General features: G+C 36.1%; 1 protein-coding gene across 1 annotated transcript in view; it reads left to right on the forward strand.

The window, feature by feature from the left end:
- The window catches only part of Dcc (DCC netrin 1 receptor), a 997,292-nt gene that overhangs the window by 353,636 nt on the left and 616,906 nt on the right, over positions 1-26,750 (forward strand). Inside the window, exon 2 of the mRNA XM_013018919.1 lies at positions 18,021-18,341. Within this exon, the coding sequence (XP_012874373.1) occupies positions 18,021-18,341 (321 nt within the window). The remainder of the gene's footprint in view (positions 1-18,020; positions 18,342-26,750) is intronic.

Raw genomic sequence — 26,750 nt, forward strand, 5'->3', positions numbered from 1 at the left:
CTGTCAAAAGGGCAGACTGGTCTCAAGAATCTCCAGGGAACTATGGGAATGACCTGCGTTTGGAGGAGTGACTACACACAGTAAGCATGTGATTTGAAGACCTGACTAACCAGAAGGTTAAATTGAGAAAAAAAATGGATTTTCAACAACTAAATTCACTTCTTTTATTTCCTTCTAAGAATAATCTCTCTCTCTTGAATAAAATTGTAATAATGAAAAAAACAAAGTTTTAGCACAATAGGCAACCGATAGAGCTTAATTCAGTAGTCTGTTTTTTATCATTGTTGTTTGTTCATTTTCTTGCCTTTTAATCAGGCCCAAGTTTATAAGGCAACTCGGGCCAATACTGACTCTTTGTGTGATCCAGGTGATTCTGTTTCTTATATCAATTCATGGAGTAGCCTAAACTTTGCTGTGTTACCTATTCAGATTTTTATTGCATTGAAAGCCTTCTAGTGGGATTATGCTTTTGGATTTAAGCTACAGATAGTGAGGAAAATGGTTACTGTTGTTAGAACAAAAAGCTTGAAGCATATAATAAATTAGTATTTAGGAGATATGTGGACAGTCTTAGTTAAATCTTCTAGTATTTAGACCTTGCAGGGACTCAGCAGTCACCTTGCTTAACATTTTCTTTGGGGTCCAAGCAAGTGATTACAGGAAAAGGGAATTGTTGAATGCTATCCATTCAGGATGGGATAATCAGGAGTAGAAATTTCAACTTTCAATATTTTATTAATGCCTTGAAATATTGACTTAAGAGCTGAGAAGGTCCACTTATTTCAAAAAAGATTTCATAACAAAATTTCTGTATACCCAAAGAATCTGTTCCTAAGAGTATTGTATGAATCTTCTTGAATATTGCATGAAAGGTTCCCCAGGGAGATGTTGGTACCATCCAGAGAAATGTTTTAGTGTTGCAAAGAAAAGAAGATATAATACCAGCAAGAGAGTAGAGAGCAGATGCTCGTCTTCCCATAAGAAGCAGTGATTGAGTCCCTGATGACAAATGAGAAAACATGGACTAGAGTGTCATCTTATAAGACCATCACTACATCATTTTGTTTATCACTTGTCCTTTTTTTATTGAGGTAATATCATTCAAAAAAATTCCAACAATACATTGGCTTTCTACCATGGTTGATATTTACAAAATACTCTTAGAAAGGGTCTGAAATACTGAAGTTATTTGCAAGTACTGGGCTCCAATCATGGGACTCTGTGTGCCCATTTTACATAATTAACAATTGGAACAGTTCAGGAGCTTATCATCAAAGCTGATATTAGCTGTAAGCATTATGACCCTGGAGGTGACACTGGCAGAATTCATACTCTCTTCAATAGATGGACTCGGTGTGTGTGTGTGTATGTGTGTGTGTGTGTGTGTGTGTGTGTGTGTGTGTGTGTGTGTGTGTGTGCATGCCTATGTGTGTGTGTAGAGCAGGATAACAAGTTGGGATCTTGAAAGATTAGGAGTCTTAGATGGGTTTTCCTTTTATTGTTTTGATTTTTTAAGTCTTAATTTATTGTCAAGGTGATGTATAGAGGGGTACAACCACATAAATAAGGTAGTAAGTAAATTTTTTTGTCTAACTCGTTACCCCTCCCTCATTTTTCACCCTCTTTCCATCCCCTCATACCTCCTGCCCCCAGCCAAGTTGCCCAGATCATTTCCAATGATCTTGTGAGTATCACTGTTGCATTGGTTCCCACTTTGTCCTTTGTCACACCATTTTGTTCCCCTGCCCTTCCCTAATTCAGATAAGCATCTATACAATACCCAGGGTACCAAAATCAAATACAGTGACAGCAGGGGATAAACCAGAGGGGGGAAAACACAAAAGAAAATGAGATCAAGTAGCACATTAGAAACGGCAACAACAAAGAAAAACTTCTTATATTCAAATTGTTCAACCACTTTGGAAAGCAGTTTGGAAGTTCCTCAAAAGACTATACACATAGAGCTCCCCTATGACCCAGCAATCCCACTCCTGGGCATTTACCCAAATGATCACAAACAAGGCCACACTAAAGCTCCCACCACAACTATGTTTATTGCAGCATTATTTCCATAGCTAAGATATGGAACCAACCCAGATGCCTCTCAGTAGATGAATGTATCAGAAAAATGTGGTACACACACACACACACACACACACACACACACACACACACACTTAATGGAATCTATGCTTCCATCAGAAAAAATGACACTGCCCCATTTGTAAGGAAATGGAAGGATCTGGAAAAAATCATATTAAATGCAGTAAGCCAGACCCAAAGAAACAGAGATCCCATAGTTTTCTTTATTGGTAATACTAAGAATGAGTCTAGGATAATCTTAGCAGATGAGCAGAATAGCCCAATAACTATGTCATATGACTATATAAGATGATGCTAAACAAAATGAACTCTTAGATGGTTTTGTGTGAGAGTCATGGAAAGTTGCTTTCTCTGATTCACATAAACACTCCCAGTTATTGAAGGAAATAAGTTAACACACCATTATTCTCTACCCTAGATGTTAGGCATTTTTAGCCATCATTGGTTTTCTGGAGCAGCTGTTTAATCTTTATCCTGTTTCAAACAAACCACTAGACTGACAATACCACCTAACAAAAGAAAAAAAATTGTCCATGTATCATTAAGATAATTGTTATTGATTTGTCTTCTTGTGATTTTCTGCTTTCTTTGTTTTTGTTTTTAGATGTTGGTTATAAATCACAACCACAACAGGCACCGAGCCTGTATTTGTGTCTATTATGTGGTTCTGATAAGGCCAGGCAGCATTTCTCACCTTCCTGATGCGAATTATTGAGATTGATTGAAGCTCTTTGCTTGTCCTATCCTAGACACTGTGTAATTAATGCTTCATTATTTTAATACATGTAAATGTGAGAGTATGTGTTTGATTGGGGGGGTGAGAGAACAAAAAGGGTTAGAGAGTTCACTCTGAAGTACAAATTAATTTATTACATTGCTAACTGGCCTCTGGGGAGTGAGGGGGAGCATCTTTAAAATGAAAGGAAAAATAAAATACACAAAAAGAAAGCATTATTACATGCTTTCCAGAGGTTGATAGCGCCAGTTAATGGCTACAAAAAAAAATACTCCATCATATGTCAGAGATCCTGTTTTGTGTTGATTTCAGCAGTTTACCTCTCTCCCTGTATAGTAGTAGGGGTTAAGATGAGGTCACCAGATGCCATCCCCTTGGTATATATACAACTGTGTATGCCCATACATGTACATTAAAACTATATTGAAATTTCAACACAGTCGTGTGCAACCAATGGCTAACTTTATGATGTTATTTAAAATATAGCAGGAAAGGAATTTCATACCCTAGGAAATGCCATCCACAATCTAACACAATTACTTATTATACATGTATCTTCTTAGACTTCACATTTTGATTGTTTTCTAATATGTTGTTACATTTACGCTTTGTGATTTACTTGTCTATCTTTCTAATATTAGACAGTCAACCTATCATTGCTGTCCCACATTTGCTATGACATCAAACACTATAATGAGACATTTTTATATTTTTTAGTGAATTTTCCATTGATTTGCTTTCTTGAAATTTTTTTTTTTAGGAATAGAGCCTATATCTTTTTATGGCTTTATATATACATTATTGTCTCCAGAAACATTTTCTACTCCCAAAAATCTAGCTTAGCAACTCAATAAATGGCTGCAGAATTTAATTAAGCAATGCCTTCTATTAAACTGTCATAACTCTTTGCCCCATTAAGTCAAACAGTTATAGCTACTTATACCTTAAGAGTAGTAAAGGATTTTGGCTCCTCTCTTCCACTAAATGATGCAATTTTGAATAGGTTTTTAAAAATGGAAAGCAAACTGGTACCCTGGCACTAGAGAAGTTGAGGCAGATTAATTATGCATTCATGGCCAGCCTGGACAAGCCTATTTGAGATTTTAGTGAGAGAGTCATAATATTAGCATGAAGGTATTCAAGAAATTCTGTTGCTGGATATAGATGAAAAATAACTAAGAAATCCAAAGACAGCGATGGGAAGGTGAAATGAGAGGGAAAGCGGGAACAGCCTACACTAAGCAGGAGAGAAATGTCAATATCACCTGACGTGGAAGAAATAATTGTATTGTCAAAGCTCATAGAATTCACAAGCTTTATAGACCATGATGATGACAATTTGCCTTGTAAAGGTTAAAATGTGTTTGTGACGTTAAGTATCACTATTCCACAATAGTGTGAAATATGTGAAATTTATATAATCACCTAATCTCAATTTTAAAAAAAGGAAAAGAAAAGTGAGAGAAAGAGGTGGGTTAGGAGCAATGGGAACAATATTGTCAGACATCTTGTAGTCATATCCTGTTTTGTAAAATGGGAACTTTTTTGTATAACCACTTAAAGATAATAATAATAAAGTTAAAAAAGTAAAAAAAGCTTTTGTTGACTCTGCTGAAGCTAGAGAGAACATTATTCAAATTAAAATATAATATATGCACTGAGAAAGAAAAAAGAACTTTTGTTGAGTGGGGTCAGAGGAAGATTTGGGTGGGAGAAGATTATTGAAAGAAAAGCCTAGGAAACTCTAAAATAAATATATATTTTCTTGATTCTAGTCAGGATTTATTCACTAGAGATATTTAGGGGAATCATGACAAGATATCCACAACTCCTACTGTTATGTGATTTATTTATTTGCTCTTATTTCTACCAGTTACTGCTGAGCAGGAAGTTGGGTGTCAACATGTATCCTTGCCTATTTGTTTCCTACAGTCTGTGGCTACAAGTATAGTGCTGAGTATCTGATCCACAAAGGTGGAAAGTATTTTGTATAGAACCCTTTGCAAAAAAACCTTTGCAAACCTCTGCTGCTGAGAAATGAATCCAGCAGTCAGAATTAGAGGTTTGGAGTCAAAGATAGTATACAAATTTAAAGTCAAGCACTAGGCAAATTACAAATAGTTGCAGAATTCAGCTTTACTTTCTTGTTTGCTAATATCAACATAAACATACTTTTATCAAGTGATGGGTGAGAATATTGAAAGGAGTAACATTGATCAAGATGTATTCTATTCATAAACTGCTTTAGTGAATGACAACTCCTTTGTACAACTCCTTAAAGAAAATGAACTCTTAAAGTCAGCTGTAAGATAGTATAACATATAAATTTTGTAATAGGCTCATATATTAGTCCCCATGTTCTTTCTTTAAGAAGAAAAGTCCCAAACCAGAATTAGTAATTATCTAGGAATGACTTGCAAGCTGACATTATGTAGTCAATTGAAGATCTCTGAACCTACGTAAATTTTCTTTTAAAAAGTGTTGTATGTGAATGAGTAATTCACATAGTCAAAACCACCAAAGCCAATCTGAAAATTTCCCCATGTTAGCTATGTCTGTGCTAAACTCTTCATTGCTGATGTCAGCATGAACTGGTCTGCTTTTCTGAGCCTATCCGTCCATGTCAGATCACTGAACCCATCACTGTTAGATGTAAGGGCAGATAGTGTAACTCACTGAGCATGATGGAGCTAGAGGCCCCCTGCTCCCAGCTCTATGCGTCATCCTGCCATCATTCTTCATGGAAAGGCCCATAGTGTTAACAGGGTCTAAGTAGTTGCAATCCTTTCTACCATGATGTGTGTGGGTCTTGTCATTTTTCACAGTCACTTTGCAGATTGACAGTGAGATATACTGCTTTGCAGTCCACCATCTCCTGCCCTCAGACCAATCATGTTTTTTGGCTCATTTTGTTTTAGTTCATTACCAGTCTGTGCAACCAGCCAGTAGTCAGCTCTTTCTAGTCATTGCCAAAATAGTCCAATCAACACTGGCCTTTTACCAGCATTTGAAGAACTGTCTACTAATGGTTAACCAACGTTTTGATGGGAATGTGGCATAATTACCTTTAAGATAAATTTAAAGGCTAAAAATCTAGAGGGAGAAAAGTGTTGTACATGTTATAAAGAAAAATCTAAATGCTCAATTTCAATATAATTAATTCTGGTTCTTACTCTGTAGATAAGTTTTAGGCTATTACTAATACATGAATAATGGCTCAAGAGAATGGTTCTTTGCTTTAATTCTCAGTAATTTTTTTCCTTATTAGGGACCATGTGAAAATTTGTTGAAGATCAAATAAGATAAATTGATGAAAAGTTGTTGGACAGAAGCTTATTCAAAAATAATTAAAAACAAGGTTATGTAACTTCAGGAATCTGTGTGACATTTACACGGCGCAGTGGCCAGGCTGTGACAATTCCCTAACTCCAGAACTTGCAGTTACTCAGACATTTATTAAAAATCAATAAAAAATGCATGTTGCAAGAAACATTTAGACCAAACTGTCTACATTGCAATAAAAATTGGAAGAAGCAGTGTTTCCATTCATTTTATAAATTAAACAACAAAGTTACTTAACCTTGTTTTCACACTCTTTAAGGTATTATAAAAATGATGATAGAGGAATAATCTGTGCTTTATATAGCATCACTTTTCTGAATGTATTTTCCACAAAACTCCTAGTCCTCATGGGCCAAGAAACCTTTGGAAAAGGACAACAGGAAATAGGTGTGGGATGAGGTAGAGAACAAGGTTTGTGGCCCTTCAACAAGAAGATTCTCAGAGGGAGTTAGCAAGTTAGGATGTTAACAGGCATTTGCTAGGTATTTGCTAATATGTGTGAAGGCATGATGTGTGAATGGATGGATGCATTTAATGGACACCTTCACTTGTCTGAGTAGTCTATAGACTATGCTGCTGTTAAGGTTTATAAATATTCATTCTTTTACCAAAGGGAATGAAGGAAGAAGAGGTGAGGATACAAGATATCAGCTTCAAGCTTTGATTCCACTCCCTGTGTAGAATATCACTGTCTTTTAAGAACACAGGTCAAGAAAAGGCACGTTTACACCTTTTCCTGTTTTCCTTTTTTGTAACAATGGTTTATACATACTCTTTGCTTTTATACAACCATATATTACCTCCACTTTTCCCTTTGTTATTCAAAGCCAAAAAAGTTTACTCTCTAGCCTTTGATAGAATAAAGTAATCATCTTTATCTCAGAATATGTAAGGACCTATCCTTGATCTCAATATTGATAAGTTTTGCTTTGCTTGGTAATAAATTCGAACATCCGGGTCACTGGAGAAAACCAAGAGAATATGACCCAATTTTCTTTTATCACTTGTGAAGTTTTTCATTAGGTTATCCCTCCCAATTATTTATGTTTTAGTCTATACGTTTGCTTGTATAAAAGATCGGTTTTAAATATCTCTGTGTTACAGAAGAGCTTCCAAGGGGTGTGTAAGGTAGACAAATATGATTCATTTCTGCTTCCTAGGCTTTATGGTAGAGTAGGGAGAAATGTTCAGATATGTTCAGTAGGAAAATCAGAGCCACAAGAGAGGCACAATAAATGCATCTATTACTTCTAAAGCTTGTTCTGTCCCTGCTACTCAGTGACAACTTCTTACTGTCAGAAAGGGCCCAGAAAGAGGTGTATAGTTATGTTTGCCACTTTGTAAAATGTGAACCTAGTAACAATGTTGATGTTATTATTTCAAACTAATCTTTGTTAGTTAAAAAATGAATTCTGTGCTGCTGTTGAGGTCAGATTACATGGGAAGTCAAGTAAATTCTTTCAGCTTGGTGCTCTAACTTGCTGGGATGGTAGGTCCTATGTTCTACCTACTGAATTCTAGAAAAGGCTGTAATCAGAACATTTCTATAAGATATGACAACTAACTTCTGCATGCGAATAATAGCCTTTTAAAATAAAAGCCACCCATGTTTCCTTGTGTTTAGTTTTTCACTTTACTTGACTAGGTCCTTTACGCCTAAAATTCACATAAAGCCCGTGTAGCATTCAGAAGTTTTTATTTTTTTTCCTAAGAGACTTCATTCTTGTTCCCTAACTTACAACCCATTGAACCTAAATCACCATCTAATGAAACAAATTGGTTGACAGACATCTTCAGCAAATGCTGACATCCTGAACATTTTAAAGCTCACATACTCTCAGTTTTTATTGTGGATTTCCTTCTTGATGTCACTCATAGACTAAGCAGGAAAAATATCACCTTTCTGCTGAGACAAGATACAGGAAACAACACAACCAGATGAATGACAGCATTTTAATGGAAACTTTTGGTCTCCGATTTGAAAGAATTGGGACTTGTTATAATACACATGTTTTACTAGTCCGAATTTCTACATCACACGTTATGGCACAATGTCAACCACCAGGTTTGCTGAACTTTTAAGCTTTACTCTAGACCTGCCAGGCCTTTATGAAATTAATCTTTCATCGTTGTAATAGGAGCTTCCCACAAGATGAATACTTCATTTCTCATGAATCATAATAAAGACAGTGCATGCTTTGTCAGCAAAGTGACCTCTTTAGTCTTTTGTCTTCCAGAGAAACAGATTAGACTCTGTTTTATGGCTAATGAGGTAGGCTGTTGGTCTCTTGGCACTTCCAGTAACCGTACCTTTGTATAGGTCTCACTTCAGTCATCAAAAACTGATCACCAGCTCCTTACAGCAAATCTCTCCATATTATGGGATTCTTCCTAAATATGAGGGCAATTTTTCTGTAAGTAGCAAAAGTGGCAGATGCGAAGACCTAGATTATTATCATTGTAGTGATGAAGCTATCTAGAAATTAGCTAATCCAACCTTCTTACTGGATTAATAACTCGATTGATTCCCACAAGGTATTGTCCATGCTCAGAAGGGCTTTTATTTGTAATTGACAAAGTGTTTGAATTTTCTTCTATAAGGAATGTATATTTCTTCATTTAATTCTTTAGCAGTGGTGCTCTTACACTAGAATATAAGACTAAGGTAGAGATTTTTGTGCTATAGTAGGTTTTTTTCATTGCTGTGGGTTTTGTTTTACTGTTGTACCCCTATTGTTAACAATGCCTGCTATAGTCAGCCCTTAAAGTATTAGATGGACAAATTGAATAGTATGGGAATATTTCAAAGATCTTTCCCACCATCATTAAACATTACAGTAAAAACAAATTAGTATTTCAAACTACATTAGTCTGATTACATTTGTCAATGCACTTTTTTACTTTGGCTTTTATGTAATATACACTTTCATTTTTAACAATATCTGGTAAAATGCTATAATATGCCCTTAAAAAGCAAGATAATTTTTCTAAAATTATAGAAAACTATGGCACTCATTATAAACTCGTTTCCCTTTAGGAAATACCTAATGCAAATCAATCTAATTTTGAAAGGTTATGGAAGAATCTTTACCTTAAAAAATGATTCCACCATAGATATAAACTAAGAATGCTATCCTGTGGATAGTAAAGAAAATCATTATTTCTAAAGAAATGAATAATTTCTTGGAAGGAAATCATTTCTTGGGAAGAGTTATGGGTAATGATTGTGATATTTAGTTTTCTGCCCATACTTTTTTATTTGTACATAGTAAATTTGGGTAACCTGATTCAAAATAAGGTACTAAAAATTAATGGATCCCCTCACAATTATAGACATCTCCAGTGCTTGTCCATTTACCTGGCATCCCGATGCAGATGTTTCTGGGTCCTAAGTATCCACTAAATCATATGTTTTCCAAGTATTCTCATGATCCCTGTCAGTATTATAGTTGACTGTTGCACTTTCATAAAATGCCAACCCTTCTTATAGTTGGAGAAGGACTGATGCATGACAAAGGAGGGGAGAGCTAGCTTACATTTCACCATGCTGAGAGTAGAAAGGGTTCAATCCCAGGGCAGATTAAGCAATACATCAAAGTTTCTCTTTTAAGTGTTAATTTTGCATGAGGCCTGGGATATGATAACCTAGATGTCAGACTGTGTTACCTGTTGAGCTGGAAAAAAAATCCCATTACAATCTTCCAAATATCACACAGCAAAATCAAACTGTGGTTTAGATATTTAGCTCCTGAAGCAGAAAAAGGACGAGGAAGTGACTCCTGCCATTCCAGCATTGCCCTTATCATTTCTCTTTACCATAGGATTTAGCCAGCGGACACTCAGACAGTTGCCTGGGGCAGACTTCTTGCCCTGTAAAAAAAAAACCCTCAGATCTACACAAAGCTTTCTCTGCTTTGCTGAAGATGCCTGTGCACTCTGAATTTCTAATGTGGAGCTTCTGTGTGGGCTTGCTAAGAGATTTCAGCTGGGGCAGCTGCTTCTTGAACTCTACATCTTGCATTTCTATTTCTGAATTTTGTTTCCTGTGTTGTAAAAAGGAAAGGAAAAGAAAATTCACTGTGTGAAGAATAAATCAGGTTGAGCAACCTTTCTGGGATATTTGGTGGAGGTGTGGTAGGTCAGCACGTACCCAGATGTTAAAATCGCTTTCTGATTCAGCTACAGTAGCATTCCAAGAATTCATAGTCTATGGATCCATGACAACTGGATAGGGCATGATGAATTCATGTGCTGTGTCCTAACTTCTGTCACAGCCTCAAGAAAGAACTTTACAGGAAATAGGCTGGCTAGATACTAACCAGGAACATAAGGCCCAATTAAAACTTGAGTTTGGAGGGCCAGGGTATAGCTCAGTGATAGAATGCTTGCCCAGTAGTTTGTATGTTTATCATCAGTGTGACAGAATTACAGGCACAAGCAAGTTAAACAGAGGGAAGTCTGATTTGAGCTTACAGCTTCAGAGCGTTCATTCTACGCTTGTGTGGCCCCATGTGTTTGGACTGAAGATCATAGCAGAGAGCTGTTCATCTCATGATGGGCAGGAAGCAGGGAAAAGACAGGAAGGGTAGATGTGCAAAATGAGAAACCAGGTCCAAAATTACAATTATATGACTAAGCTATGATCTATTAAAAGAAGGATCATGTGACTGAAGAATACTTCATTAAATAAAATTTCTATTGGTAGAGGGTTGTTGCATTAATATCTAGTGAAACACTTTGGTAACTTTTTATATAAATTCCAAGGAATGTTCAAAATGTCCAGTTCACTGTGGAATTCTTCATGTGTTGAACTGAGTTGGATCATTTGAGTCCCAGACAGAAAACTGGTTACAATACAGGAGATACGAGTTATGATAGCAGTAGTCCTCTTTCTGGTCATTTTCCTCCATTTTCCTTCAACCTTTCCAGAAAGTATAGAGTGAGTTTCAGATAAAATATGTACTGGGAAAAAAAGACAGTTATGTGCCTTTTTAGTTATCCTCGTAACTTTCATCTCCCCATTTAAAAACAAAAACAACAGTTAACCCAATTGACACAGATGTTCCAAACACATAAAATGCTGATACAATCTTACCAGGAGTCAACATCATAGTCTGACAAGCATAGGAATGTCATGTTCTAGCCTGGGTCACTAGGTGTTTTGGAGCAGTTCTCAAGTGTTAGTTAATTAACAGTTCCCTTAAAGACAGCTTAGAGCCCGGCTGTTGGTTTTCCCTCCTGTTCTTGCCGATTGACAGCTGTAGGATAGGCCCAATGGCTGCATTTCTAACAGGGCCCTAGGAGGTATAGCTGTTGCTACTCTGGGGATGAGGTGTTTTGAAACCTCTTGTTTCAGAATTTACATATTTTTAAATCACATTAAATATTTATTTTAGTTTGCTGTAGCAACAATTAGTTGTACAAACATTTACATACAATATCTTCTGGCTTTTGTCCTTTTCCCCCACACCCCTCCAAATATTGTCCCAGCAAGCTTCATTATTCCATTTTCATACATGAGAATAATGTATTTTGATGATATCTGCCTCTTTTACCATTCACCCCCACACACAGTAGTGTTCACATTCCAGAGGGTACATTTTAACCTCCCAATATTCATTTTTATTAAAGTACATGTTATTTGTTCAAGGAACTTCACCATGGTAGCACACATGCATAAAGTTATGTGCATCTATGTGCATGTTTAGTTTACAAACTCATTTTATCTGTGTCTACCAGTAAGAGAAAAGATGCGACCTTTGTCTCAAACCTCAATTACTAGGATTAATATGACTGTCTTCATATTCATTCATTTTCCTGAAAATACTATATTCTTCCTTGTGCCTGAATATTACTGAATTTATATTTTTATATTCTAAACTCAGTACTCTTTGTGTATACTTAGTTCTGTTAATTTGTTTGTTTAAAAAATTCCCTGCTCCATTGCACAGCCTTATACAATTTTGTCAGGCCTGAAGACCAGAATTACAATTGCATGTATCATTTAGGTTTGATGCATAAAAAGTGCATTTTACTGCATCTTCCACAATTATTTTAATTTCTTTCAATATAGATCTTTTTTATTTATCTTAACACAGAAAGATGCAAATGTAGTGGCATGTATTTATAAAAAAAGAGAGGAGGGTGGCAGACTTTTCTGTGTTGATTATAAGAATTTGAGCATTATCCAAAATTCCAAGCATCCCAAGTGAAAGTTAGTATAATTTAAAGGAGATGAAATTATGCGAAGCAAGCTCTACTGGGATCTGTATGACATTTTTTAATCTTAAAATCTTTCAGGAGTTTCTTTTCACTTCCATTCTACATCTCATAAGTTTCATTTTTTTTACCTTTTATTGCCTTAACAAGACGGTTTTACACTTTGGACCTCGTAAAGGATTTCTGACTCCATGGGGAATTATTTTTCATGCTCAACAATGTTTGATGTTGTAGATAAAATGTCAAACCTTGAAAATCCCATTCTAGGTTAGACTGGCCCTGTGATGGACTGAGCTTTGAAATGAACAAGAATATGATAAGGAGAGTAAGCACAAAGGGATGTAAGCTTACAGGAATTTTTTTTTGCTGTTTGATCTTTGGGAGAGATTCTAAAATGCATTGAGTATTGTTTTCTACTTCTAGATACTCAGCTAAGATAAACTTGAAATGTCCTTGCCAGTATTACCTCAGATGTTCATTCATATCTGACAAAACTAAAACAAATAGGTGATAATATTTTCTCTTCAATTCACTCTTCTCTTGGAAAACAAGAAAGTGTTTTTTTTGTGTTTTGCTTTTTATTCATCTGCTTAGAAATTATTTTTTTAAAGAAGAGGAAGCAAAAGAGAAAAGGAAGAAATTATCTAATGGTGATCTAACACTTACATTTTGTTTTCCTCAGATCAAGGTAGAATGAGGAAAGCTAAGCCAGACATTGTTTCCATTCACTTAACTTTATGTCTATCCATAGCCAAACATATTGAACTCTTCCCAAGTCAATATTTCAGGGAGAGAGGTATAGAGGCTCATTCATTCTTTTCTCTCTGTGTGTGTGTGTGTGTGCGTGCGCGCACGTTGCTTGTGCATGCATGTGTGTATATCCATGTGCTTATAATTGGGCCTTGTACTCTACTGCTTGATCCACACCTTCAGTTCGGTTTTGGTTTCTTGCTGGTTAATTGGAGATGAGACTCTTGGATTTGTCTGCCAGGGCTAGCTCTGAGCTGGGATCCTCAGATTTCAGTCTCCTGAGTAGTTACAAGTGCAGGTGGGAGTGATTGGCATCAGGCTGAGACAAATCCATTCATAAAGTAAACTGCAACTCTTTTGGGTGGATAAATTTCTTAAAGGATGAAATTTTACATTTTGGTGCTTACAGATGTATTTCTCCACAAATATATTTGCTTTAAATAATTTTTATAACAGGGCCAAAAGGATCTCTTTTGGATTTTGAGCCCAGAGGACTTGCACACACTAAATTATCTACCATAAAGTTTCTTCCCTAGCCCAAGAATTGCATACCTTATGAACTAGACTGGGGAATAGGTTTGAGAGTTCAGGAGAATCCATGACTTAAAATCTTAAAAGTAGAAGTCAAGCCAAATCTTATTCCAATAGGTTTTCTCCTGGATAAAATACCATCATCTGATTTTCATATGAGAGCCTTTGCAGCCCTGTTCAGTAGGCAGTTTAGTGTGTACTCTCAAATACAGGCTTCTGTTGATTTCTTTTTTTGTTATTGTGAGAATACCGTACAGAGGAGTTACACTTTCATGGGCTTCTGTTGATTTCTGATGACATCTTTTACTCAGATCTCAGGGAGAACCATATGTTCAGCAGACTCTTAAGAGTCTAAATCCCAGAGCACCGCTTTTTGTGCTTCACCCTCCAAAATTCTTTCTAAAATTTTCTCTCTTTTGTATTCTTTCTCTCACTCAATGTAAGTGACTTAAGCTGATTCTCAGATGAGATGATTTTGTAAAATGATTTAATATTAAGTTATGATGTGCTGGTGGGCAAAATATCTCCAAGAGGAACCAATACCCTATATGGTGGTATCCTAAACTAAAGTCAGGGTGATTATTGTGCTACTGGGACATTTTTTTTATTAATTTAATTAATTTATTTTTTGTGAACATACTGTACAGAGGGGTTACAATTACATGGGCAAGATAATGCGTACATTTCTTATCAAGCATTGCAGCCTCCTCCTTTGTTTACCCTTCACATCCCTTCCCAGCCTCCCCGCGCACCCCCACCCAATCTCCCCCTCCCCCCCCCACCAAAGTTGTAAAGTTCGTTTTGGACATGACAACTTGTACTTCTCATTGTTGCAATGGGTCCACCTGTATCCTTAAACAACTTGTTTTTCCCCATCTCCTCCACAAATTATACCGACATCAAATATAGTGAAAGCAGGGGTTATACTGTGGGGGAGGGACATACAACGCAACAAAGGAATAATCTTATAAATGTGTTAGAAACAAATGCATCAAAGAAAAAAAATTTACATACATATCTAAGGGTTCATTTTCCTAACATCACATTATCTGACTTTTTCTGCTTGACTCATACATATACTAGATATTGTAAATAAGGGAAACCATGGGACCTATGTTTCTTTGGGCCTGGCTTCCTTCACTTAATATAATTTTTTCCAAGCTTTCCATTTCCTAACAAATGGGGCAATGTCATTCTTTCTGATGGAGGCATAGAATTCCATTGTGTATATATACCACATTTTCTTGATCCATTCATCTACTGAGGGGCATCTGGGTTGGTTCCATAAAGACTTCACATAGAGCTCCCCTATGACCCAGCAATCCCACTGTTGGGCATTTACTGGGACATTTTTTAAGACATGTAAAATGCTTTATGAAAGAGTTAAAGGAGTCTTGTGCCTAGCATTTGCTAAAACTTTAGAAAAGAGACCATTAGAGACATGTTTACTATTTCTCAAAGAACTCCTTTTACTTGGGTTCATTTTTCCCTCAACTACTCACCAAGTAACGCAAGTTATTGAAAGCAAAGAGGTTCCTTTATTTCAAGTCATATATTCAAATTTAATTGTTATAAGGAATACTAAAAAAGCTCAAATTGCCAGCAAATTACAAGGGTAATTGTATAACAGAAAGTTAATCTTTATTTAACTTTCCAAAACCATGTTCTCACAGCAGTGAAAACTGTCATAACCTCACTGTTTCAGAGCAAGTGGATTATTTATTTGTGATAATAGGCACATATGCTCATTAGCATGCTGTCATAAACAGCTGTGTTAAATGTATTATATGCTCTGTGATATAAATAAGGTGCTCCACATGAGCTTATGTTTAAAATATAGGCTTGAGGAAGAACAAAAAAGCAATAAATGCTTTTTAATACAGTTGCCTGGTCATGCACTCTAAATTTATTTCTCCTGTATTAATGCTACTTGTATGGAAATTACAGGAATTACTCCAATGAAATATGTGGACATTCACCTACATTAGAACTTGGTTCTGCTTTCTCATCTTTATTGTGTCTGTAGCCGGGTGTTTTCTGGCTAATGTTTCTTTCTCATAATGGAGAATACTAGAAGAAAGAAAAAGAAAAAGAAAAAAAAAAGAAAAGGAGGCCAGTCCATTATAACAGAGTCAATCCACAATGTAATAAGCTTAGAGCAAGATTCAACTAATAGATGTCCTCCACACCTTGTGGTATCAAGTATTTCCAAACTGGATGTTGAGCTTCAAGATCATTTAGTTCAATGTCCCCATTTTGCAGCTGGGAAAACAGAGTTCTGAGGGCTTAACTGACCTTTCTGAGTCTTACGTGCTCAAATAATGAAGCCAGTACCAGGAGCTAGAGAATCAGACTCTCACCTTGATGAACTTTCCACTAGTAGAACAGGTTACTTCACTATAATGAGTATGGCTACACAGAAAAGACCTGTGGGAAGAAAGAACTTAATTGACAGAGAAGAGAGCAGCTGGCTGGTGGGATTGGGGATCTTTATCGATATCATTTATCATAGATTTAAATACTCACTGTTATCTTGCTATTTATATCAATTTGAACGAAGTTCCTGATGTTTCTCCGGGCAAATGACCTAGTTGGAGAGAGTGAGTATATGACAGGGAGAGGAAATTCATAGGGATAAAGTAACAGATTTTGAGCAGGAGAATTACAGGTGTAAATTCATTGGGAATTTGGATCTTTGAACTCAGAGCCTGGTGCAGTCCATAAGTTTTTGCTCGAGGCCAATGCTCTACAATTTGAGTAACAATTCTACTTCCAGATTTTTTGGTGGCTAAGTGTCTGAAGGACTTTTCTGCCAGGGCTGGCTTAGAAGTGCAATCCTCAGATCTCAATCTCCTGAGTAGCTAGCATGACAGGTATGAGCCACTGGCAAGGTGGTGCTTGCTTTATAAATGATAGAAGGCTGTAAAGTTTTCACAAAGTATATCTAGCAGCATTCTTACTACACATAAATTAAGTACGCTAATGAAATTGAAGTTATCATCTGAGCAAAATGAAGACTAAAACACAATCTAGGGCTATTTTAAATGAAATGAAATGATCCTTCTAAAGCATAATCTTCACGAAAAGGAAAATGGCCATTACATCTACACTTTCATGCAAATTGGTTCAAGATAAAATGTGATTCAACAGTGTGAAGAGAATTCAGTTAGACTCTAAGCATTATCCACTATTGAAAACAAGCAACTAAGAGTCAATGTAGAATCTTTACCCACAAAGACTGCTTAACATTAAAAATGCTTGGACATGAATTATTTAGATATATCTTTATCTGAGTAAAATGTCAGCCCTTTGACCTCCTAAGATCTCTTCAAGGTCTTTCATTTGATAAGCAAATCTTCTGACAAATGCCAGTCTCAAAAACATGTATTTTTACTTTTACTTGCACCATTCCCACACACGTAACAGGCTCTTAAGTGACTTTCTAGTTCTCCTGTTGATCCCTTATGTTCATTTTTATTTATGAAAAACAAATCCAATCCAACTTTAATGTTCTTTTTACCTATTCAGGCCCATGACAAACATTCAGATTGAAATTAAGACATTTCAGGGATTTTATATAGTACCTTTATTACTTGTTCCTGCTGGTGAGAGTTACCTATTTTAAAATACACCTGAGCTTTGTTTTAAGAAACTTTATCAACACTATTGATTTCAATTTTATAAAACAATGCTATGCGTGTAGATATTATCATTAGAATGCAGAAATACAAATAGTTTTCTCAGTCTTAACAATCACATTATTGTCTTTCTACTTTAACATATTTTTGTGCATTCATAACATCCAGTGCATATCCTATGAAACTAGAAAAATTTAGGGAAAGGTGAGGTTGGGAGGGAGAGGCAACAATAATGAAAGGGGCAAAATCAAGCAAGGTGTGTTATCCTCATAAACTCACATGTTGAATAGCACAACTACTTAAAGACACGTTTCACAACTACTTTACACAATCTTTTTATAACTACCTAACGATAATTTTAAGAAAAGATTTGAAGAGAAAAATCAAGAAATAAATAGTACAATTTAATCTGGAAAATACTCATTTTTAAAAATTAAATGTCAAGTATTGGCTGGTACATCATGATACCTATTATCTGAGATTCATGATTCTTATAGTATTGTTTTGAGGGCCTGCTGTTCATTCATTATAGCCCAAATAGGTACTTATATTGTTTAGCACAGGATCCTTTATCTTATTTATTCTGGGTCACTTTTCAAAGCCCACAGTTGTTTGCAAGAGTTTATAAAGAAAAGGGATGGGATCGCAGCCTGCGACTTCTTTGGATGCATGAACATGTTTCCCTGTGCTTTCTGTTCTAGGTTTCCAAATCAAGGCTTTCACATCCCTGCGCTTCCTGTCAGAGCCTTCGGATGCCATCACGATGCGGGGAGGAAATGTCCTCCTGAACTGCTCCGCAGAGTCGGACAGAGGAGTTCCAGTGATCAAGTGGAAGAAAGATGGCATCCACCTGGCCTTAGGGACAGATGAGAGGAAGCAACAACTTCCAAATGGGTCTCTCTTGATACAGAATGTCCTTCATTCCAGACATCATAAGCCAGATGAGGGACTGTACCAATGTGAAGCGTCTTTGGGTGATGCAGGGTCAATTGTTAGTCGGACAGCAAAAGTTGCAGTAGCAGGTATGTGGATCTCTTCTTGTTGGCCTCCATCATCTTTCTCCTCCAACTCTTTTATTTGAATGTTTTCCTATGGGTTTATAATTTGTCTTTCTGCACCTGGCTTATTTCACTTATAATTTTCCCAGGCTCAACTCTCTTTATTTATAGGAGGTAAGAGACCATCTTAGTAGAAAAATGCATTTAATTTTTAAAATTTTTAATTGAACCGTAATTGTCTCGCAAATATTATACTTCAATGTTTTTGATATATGTATACATTCTAGAATGACATTATTGAGCTAATTAGCACATATGTCACCTTTCATACTTATCATATTTTATGGCATTTATTACTTTATTCTCTACTTCGTGAATTCAAGTTTTTAGATTCCTCAAGTAAGTAGAATTACACAACATTTGTCTTTCTGTAATGGGCTTCCCTACTTTAGTGTAATACCCTGTAGGTTCACCCATGGTTTCAAAAAAAAATCAAGATTTTCTTGATTTTAAGGCAGAATAATGTCCCATGGTGTATATATGCCATGTATTCTTTATTCATTTGCAAGTTCAGCCTCAACTTGTTTCCATTGTTTGACGCTTACAAACAATGCTTCATTGAGTGAAGGAAAGTAGATAATCATTTTTAATGCCATTTCATTCTTTTGGATATATAGATATAGTTATAGTTACAGTTATATATATATAGTATATAACTATAACTACATAGCTATATATAAATTGTATATAGCTATATAATTGCTACAACATATACTATATCAATATGTAGTTTTCTTAAATATTTCCATATATTTCCCAAGCTGGCTAAAATTAGAACTGCCCACCAATGATATACATTTTTACCTGAAATGAATTATGTTAAACTATTCACATCTCACAGTTTTTAATTGACTTTTCTGCTTCAAATAGCTTGGAAAACAGGAGAAAAATAGCATTATGAGTTAAAAAAAACTTTTTAGCAAAAGCAAAGCAAGTTCATGTAATTTGCTGCTTATGTCTATGTGACATAAGCAGCAAATTAATATTTAGAAAATTATTTTCCAGTTACAAAAGTTCAACTTCTATTTTATAGCTTCACTAACGTTGAACTTTGGTAGAGTTGTGGGGTTTCTTTTTTGCCTTCAGAGCAATTAATTTTATTTTAATTAGAATGGCGTAACCTACAACACATAGTTCGCTAATGAGAATCAAAAATGTTCACGAGTGCTTCCACATATGTTTCTGCATGGTGACACATCAGCTCAAACACTGACTAATAAGATGAACATATTTTGTTTTTTCTTCCTAATGTACTGAAGTCATGTAGACGTTGATTGAAGAGTGTAAAATGTCCTGGATTCCATAATACTGCTATATCTGATCCACTTTTCTGGTGAGGAAAATTCTTGTATTTCTTCTGGACCCTGTTCTCTGGGACGAGCAAAGAAAGGAATCATCTTTCATCTGTGTAGTTTCTAAAAGTCAGAGTATGATATAAAGTTTGGTATAGAATAGTAAATTAGACAAATATATCTAGTATGGAAAAAACCCTTAAATTATCAAATGAGTAAACAGATTTAAAAGGCTGTCTCCAAACTTAATCTTTAATTCTCAACTTTACAAAATGGAACCACTTAGCTGTTCTTTAGCCATTTGATTCTGCACCAGGTGTCCCTGTGGAAGGCTGGAGAGGAGGAGTCAATAATGGCAATGGTAGAGTGAACGGCCAACACCAATTCCTCCTCACACAATCTTTTTTTGTAGTTCAGATAAGTAAAAAATCTGGAAGGAGTGATAATGTTATATTGCCCCATCAGTCCTCAAACCCACTTTTCTGTTATCTTATGGGGGTTTTTGTTATTTTTGTTGTTGTTTTTCTGAATAATGACTCTAACTGCATGTTTTCTATGTGGAAGTCCTTGGTCCCAAAGTTTTAGTGTTAGATGGTGAGGCCTTCAGATTTAATTAGAGCATGAAAGTGATCAATAATGTCACCAGGGGGAATTCAGGCAATTCCCTCCCTCTTTCTGTCATATTGTAGAACTATAAAAAGTCCATGTTCTGCAGCAAAAGAGGACCCCCACCTGAAATCAGGCATGCCAGTACCTTGCTCTCATGTTTCCAAGCCTTAGGACTGAGGAATCAACTCTTAATATTTACTGGCCACCTACTGTATGACACTTTATAACAGCTCAAACTAACTCAGGCAGGCTCTTTCATATTCAGTTAACACAAATGTGACTTCAGCAAAGGAATCTTGGTGGGTAGGAACTTTAGCTACAGGTAGAATGCTCATTTGTTCTGATTTGCCCTGAATTGATCTGAGCTCAGCATTTGAAAATCCTGTATTTCAAGGAAGCTCCTTAGGTAGGAATTTGGTTCTCCTCCCTAGAGGTAATTCTGCCTGCTTGTAGCAAGAGCAATCTTCCAAGATGGGTGAAGAGATATGCTGATAGGGCAAGCAAGGCTTAAGCCACCTGTACCTTTGAGTGATGGATGCCTGAAATTTGATTGATGGGGTATAAAGTGTGGAGAGGACAGAAAAGGAATGATAATGATGATTGATTAAGAGGAATATGAAAAAAAATGCTGAAGAGAGGGTAAAAGCTGCAAGTCTAGAATGCTCCGTAGGAAATGGGAAGGGTGCAATTACACTTCCTGTCACCAGCGAATTTCTATACTCTCCAATCCCCCCCATCCATTGCTTACAGTGCCAAAGCAGCTCTGCTGATCCGAATGAATCAGACTGGCGTTTTGATGCTCTATTACAAAAGGCAGCTGCATCTGCACCGTTAATGAAAATGGCCCGATTTGTTGCTGTTTCTGTTTCCCTGCAATCTAGATTCACTTTTATGCGCTCTCTGTTTCAATGGTAAAATGAAGAATGATTCCTTGCCTGTGAGATATTAAAATAAAGTGGCTTTGACTTTAGTATTCTGTACAAGGATAGGCTCAGGGATTCAGTCATTGAGTTGCAATCTAATATTAGATTGTATCATTTGAAGGTAATAAGGCTGTTCACAGCATTTTAAACACTCGCTGTGCTGTTTGGCAACACAGAATATATCAATGTTATGTCTACTGAGGTTAAGACTGCCAAACCACTAGAATTCACAAGGGGCATATATCTTCCTTGTAATAAAGACCACAGACCTGATTTAATCTTATTTTTAAAGCATTAGCCCCCAATAAACCAGTCATGAGTAAAAGGTAACATCAGCTTTGCTCAGGTAAGAAAAATATACTCTGTTCTATACCCTCAGGTGTACTGCCTTTCCCCTAGTTCCATTTCTCAAAGTATCCTTGAGAAAAGAAAACAATGCGCTAAATTAAATGACTTTAATCAGATTGCCTTATGTACCATTTCTTCTATTCTCTAGAAACTTCTTAAGTGCTCTTTAAACTCACTACGTACACTTGGCTAGAGAGGAGAGAGGAGTAAGACAGATAATTGGAGGGCCATCATGCCACCCCCTACCTTGTTAAAAAGCCAGAATGAAACATGCAAACGACCGCAGGTATTGCTGCTCATTTTGGGTTGTTAGTAAAGCATGCCTAGGCAGGCACACCTCTGTTCAAAAACAATTCCACCAGTCTTAGCTAAAACTAAGAAATTTAGTTTTACACAATTAGTTCTGATCTAAAAAAAAAAAATTGTAGTCTTTCTCTGCCAAATGTATTTCTGTTTAGTCCTAAAATTGAGTTTGAAGACGGAAACAGAACTTCTCCTTTACCTAATCTTTCATATATCAAAGAAATTATTAATCATGCTTAACCACATTCTGCCAATGATGGCATGGGCCTTTATGCTACACATGTAAAGCTTGGTGCTTGCTAGCCTCTCTTTTCCCTCTTCTTCTCTCTCTCTTTCTACTTTATTGAGTTTAACCAAATTAAGCTTGCCTTCATCTGTATGCAGGTATACCTATACTTGATAGACTAAGCTAAAACAATTTTCCGTCTATCTTAATACTCTGCGAATTGATCAACTATGAAGGATTTCTGGGATTACAAAAGGAATGTGCTGCTGGGTGCAAGTGGCTCATGCCTGTAATCCTAGCTACTCAGGCTGCTGAGATCTGAGAATCACGGTTCAAAGCCAGCCCAGGCAGGAAAGTTCATGATATTCTTATCTCCTATAAACCACCAGAAAAACCGAAAGTGACACTGTAGCTCAAGTGGTAGAGTGTTAGCCTTGAGCTGAAGAGCTAAAGGACAGTGTTCAGGCCCATGACCAACAATAACAACAACAACAACAAAAGGAACGTGCTGGAATATTTATATGCTACTTGACAAAAAAAAAAAAAAAAGGTATCTATCAGTTCCACTGCCCCTAGTGTTAATATTAACTTACATCTGGCCAAGTGCCCTAAATCCAGATGTTGACAGAAAACAGAACAGAAGCAGCTTCCTTTGGGCAGAAACTGGAAATCAGAGCTTCTCCCTCTGGATGCCTAGTGGTTCCTTAATTCTTTGCTTCTTAAGGATTTGAGTTGAAGGCACTGAATAATATCCCATTTAGTCGTCAGAAAGTCACTTGGTTTTGTTGGATTAAACTCTCTCGAACATCAACTGTAGGAAACTAATAACAGGAATTGATTTTAGTTACCAATTTAGTCCCTTGAAAATACCAATTCTATTGGAAACATTTGGATGTTTTCTTCTGAAATGAGAACATTTTCCTACCATTGGTATATGTTCAATAGTGCTACATTATAAATCTCCTGAAAAAACGAGAGCATATAATTTTTTAAAATGAGCTTATAAACAATCTTCTAAGAACACAGTTTGGCTACCTTGGATCTTTAAAAATCATTTTATGATAAAGGCCAGGTCTGCACTTGTTTTTCACCTCTTTTCTTGAAAGTCATAAAAATGAAAGACCAAATAAAGTGTACTTCCTTGAGTTTTTATTTCATTCATGGACACATTTTTTCCCTTCCCTATGATAATAAATGTTTCAAGATGCAAATTATCCCCCTCTGCTTTTAAATAACGCAGGCATTGTAATTAAAATTCCCCAGTGTTTAAAAAAAATAGTTTCTTGAGGAGTTTGTTTCAGTGAATTTCCTTCTAGAATGCCTCCCATTTAAATGAGTTATGAAATAATTAGTGGAGGGATATTATGGTGAGAGAAACTAGAAAGAAGTATTTTGTGAAATGATAAGCTGACCTTTACATTCTTGCTCTAAATGAAGCAGGGGGGAAAGAGCTTGTCTGAAGGGAAAAGGAGAATAAACTACATTGCCTTGGGTCACTCAAATGTTATATAAAGGAAACAGTGAGAAAAATGCTCATATTCCTTCTCTCTACAGGAGCAAATATAAGAATCTTACCAGAAGGTCAAGTTCATCCAGTGAGGTAGTTTAGAAAATGTATCCCAGAGCCCTTGAATACTTAGGAAATTCTATTTAAGGAAGCTTCCGTCACAGAGCCAAGCTTTTCATTCCACGCAGAAAGGAATATTGTTTATGTACAAATGATGAACAGGGAAATAAATTGTTCTGACTCTGACATTCTTAATGATCTTAATGATCTCCACTTAGCTAAATGTTCCTATTGTTTTGGATTGAAACATGAAAAAGGATGAACATGTAAGAAGTGCAGTGTTATAAGTACCTGTTTAATATGTATACTAATAGTATTTTCCTTTAGTTTCACTGTCAAATAAAACTGCAATAATCACCAATATTACCCTAGTGCCTACTCACCCATATATTCACAACTTAAATAATTGCATTTTAAACAGTAGGGTTTTAGTTGTCTCATTCTAAGTCAATTAACTCTCCAATAAAATTAGAGTAGAAATATAGTCCTGAAAATTATGCGAATATGCAGAGTGGAAAGACATCTTCTACATTATAAAAATTTCAATAGAGAAGCTTGACAGGGCTTTTATAGTAGAAACACCAACAAAATAACTTATAAAAATCTTCTGTCCTTTCAATTTCTTTTCTTTGTTATAAACTCTCTCTCTTGTGACAATGCAAATAGCTAATTATTCATTCTACATTTATCAGTATCTTAAGAGCACTGCTCTTTTATGCATCTCTTAAGTCATCTAATGTGCGGTTTTGGCTGGGACTGTATTGAACACAGAGATGTAATAACTCACATATATCATCAGTTGTATCCAGCAAGAGCTTTTCAATTCTGGAAGGCCTTTTCAGGATATAAAAACTTAATTTCCTTATTAAAGGTGAAGGTAACAAAGGTTTAAATCATAGGAGAGAAAGAGTAGTATCTGTCTAATAAAAGACAGGTTGACAAAGAAATGTATGTATAGCAAGTCACGGGTGGCTCACGCCTGTAATCCTAGCTACTCAGGAGGCTGAGATCCAAGGATCGCTGTTCAAAGCCAGACCATGCAGGGAAGTCCATGAGACTCTCACCTCCAACTAACCACCAGAAAAGTGGCACTGTGGCTCAAGTGGTAGAGTGCTCACCTTGAGCTGAAGAGCTGAGGGACAGTGCCCAGGCCCAGAGTCCAGGACCTTTCACCAACTAAAAACAAACCACAAAAAGTATGTATATTTAACCATGATGTTAGGGTGTTCTGGAACCTTCAGAAAAGAACAACCAAAGCCCTGGATGGTTGAAGGACAGGGCTGGGATTTTATGTTATGTCTGATGAAGGAAATGAAGAGTGTGGACAGACAAGATCTGACAACCTAAGTCATGATATGGTGCTAAGAAACAGGAAGAAGCTTGGCAGGCTTGTTTATGCCAGGGCCTCTCTGTTTCTCTCTTGTTTTCCCTCTGGGCATGGGGTGTGCCTGCCTTCGATGAGGATTTTATAACATTTTGTTAGGGGTGGTAGATCAGAGAATTTTTTTATGGAGAGCTCTCACCTAGAATCAGGAAGGCTTCCCAGATGATATTATGACTGATAATAAATTCCATAAGGCATTTTTACCGTTATGAATTGTATCTAGTATTGATATTTTCCTCTTATTTTAAAGGCCACAGTAAAATTTACAATTGAAATGCAGTGTTACATCAATATTTTTGAGTTACAGTATTTATATTACAAAGTTTTCTATAAAGTAAGGAGACACTCAAGCTTAGAAAATGTTCTAGAAATGAAATAGTAAATTAGTTAGAGGGAAACCTGAAAATTTTCAATGTATATACTAAGTCATCATAATCTCCTGTTACAATAAACAACATGTTTATTTGAAAGTGATGAATATAAACAGTAAATGCAATTATTTCCTCCCTCTTAAAATTATTTTAATAGACTAATTTTATATTCAAAATCTCTATATAATCTATAAGAAAAAGAATTAATTGATCATTTATCACCTAGTTATTAGATGTCTATTGCTAGAGTTGAGTGATTAATTGAGAAAGACCAAATGGAATTCCTGAAGCAGTCACATATTCTTAACATAGCAAATAACTTTAGTTTTGGACCTGAAATTATGAACTTAGCATGGAACACTGTCAAAACAATTATAGCAACCTTTTTCTATCTGTACCAGGGTTTGAACACAAGGTATTTCACTAGCTCTACTGGCTTGGCTGTCTGTCTGCCCCTTGAATCATGCTACCAGCTTGGGGTTTTGATGGTTATTTTGGAGATGATGTCTCATGAACTTCCCTACATGTCATGGTTTCAAACCATAACTCTCCAGATCTCCAACTGCTTAGTATCTGGAATTACAGGTAGGAGCCATCAATACCAAACTGACAAATATTTTTAACAACAATGGAATCATTATAGTAGACCTCAAATTTCTCTCCTTATTTTACAATATAGTGAAAATAAATACAATCTCCCTTCCCCCTATACATAGATAGATAGATATAGATAGATAGAAAGCTGGGAGTCTTAGTGCTATAGCCAAGAGATGTTTTGTGGAAGATTCCTATTAAAAGACAAAACCAAAGTATCAGAGGTCAGAGTGTTTTCCACTGAAAAGCTTGATTTGCAAACCCCACAACTCCCAAGGAGCAGCTCTTTTGTACACAGAATTCATCACAGTCCTTTAACTGGAGCTTTTGTCTACATGGAATTCAGGTATGGAGGCAACTGTGCTAACTGGATTTTTTCTCCCATTTCTCTGGGGGAGGGTTAAAAACCAGGATTTTGTTTATCTCAGAAGTAGTAGATTCTTAGAATCTGAGTCTGCAGTAATCCGAGAGGAGATGTGTAATGTGTGTATGTGGCATTTGATAGTTATCACTATGTATAGGATGTGTGGTATTGTTTCTGTATTTCCTATTATGATCACTAAATGATTGGCATTACACTGTTTATATCCTAACGTAGCTCACTCAAAGTTATTTACACAAAAATACAGAATACAAACACATACATGCCCTCACTCACCTTTCCAATTAGATGTCTCTCTGTAAGCCTCTATATCTTGAATCTACTGAATATCACAGTCATAAAATCCATGTACCAATATTGTTCCATTGCAAATA

This window comes from Dipodomys ordii, unplaced genomic scaffold, assembly GCF_000151885.1.
Source record: "Dipodomys ordii isolate 6190 unplaced genomic scaffold, Dord_2.0 Scaffold43, whole genome shotgun sequence".
NCBI classification, from domain to species: domain Eukaryota; kingdom Metazoa; phylum Chordata; class Mammalia; order Rodentia; family Heteromyidae; genus Dipodomys; species Dipodomys ordii.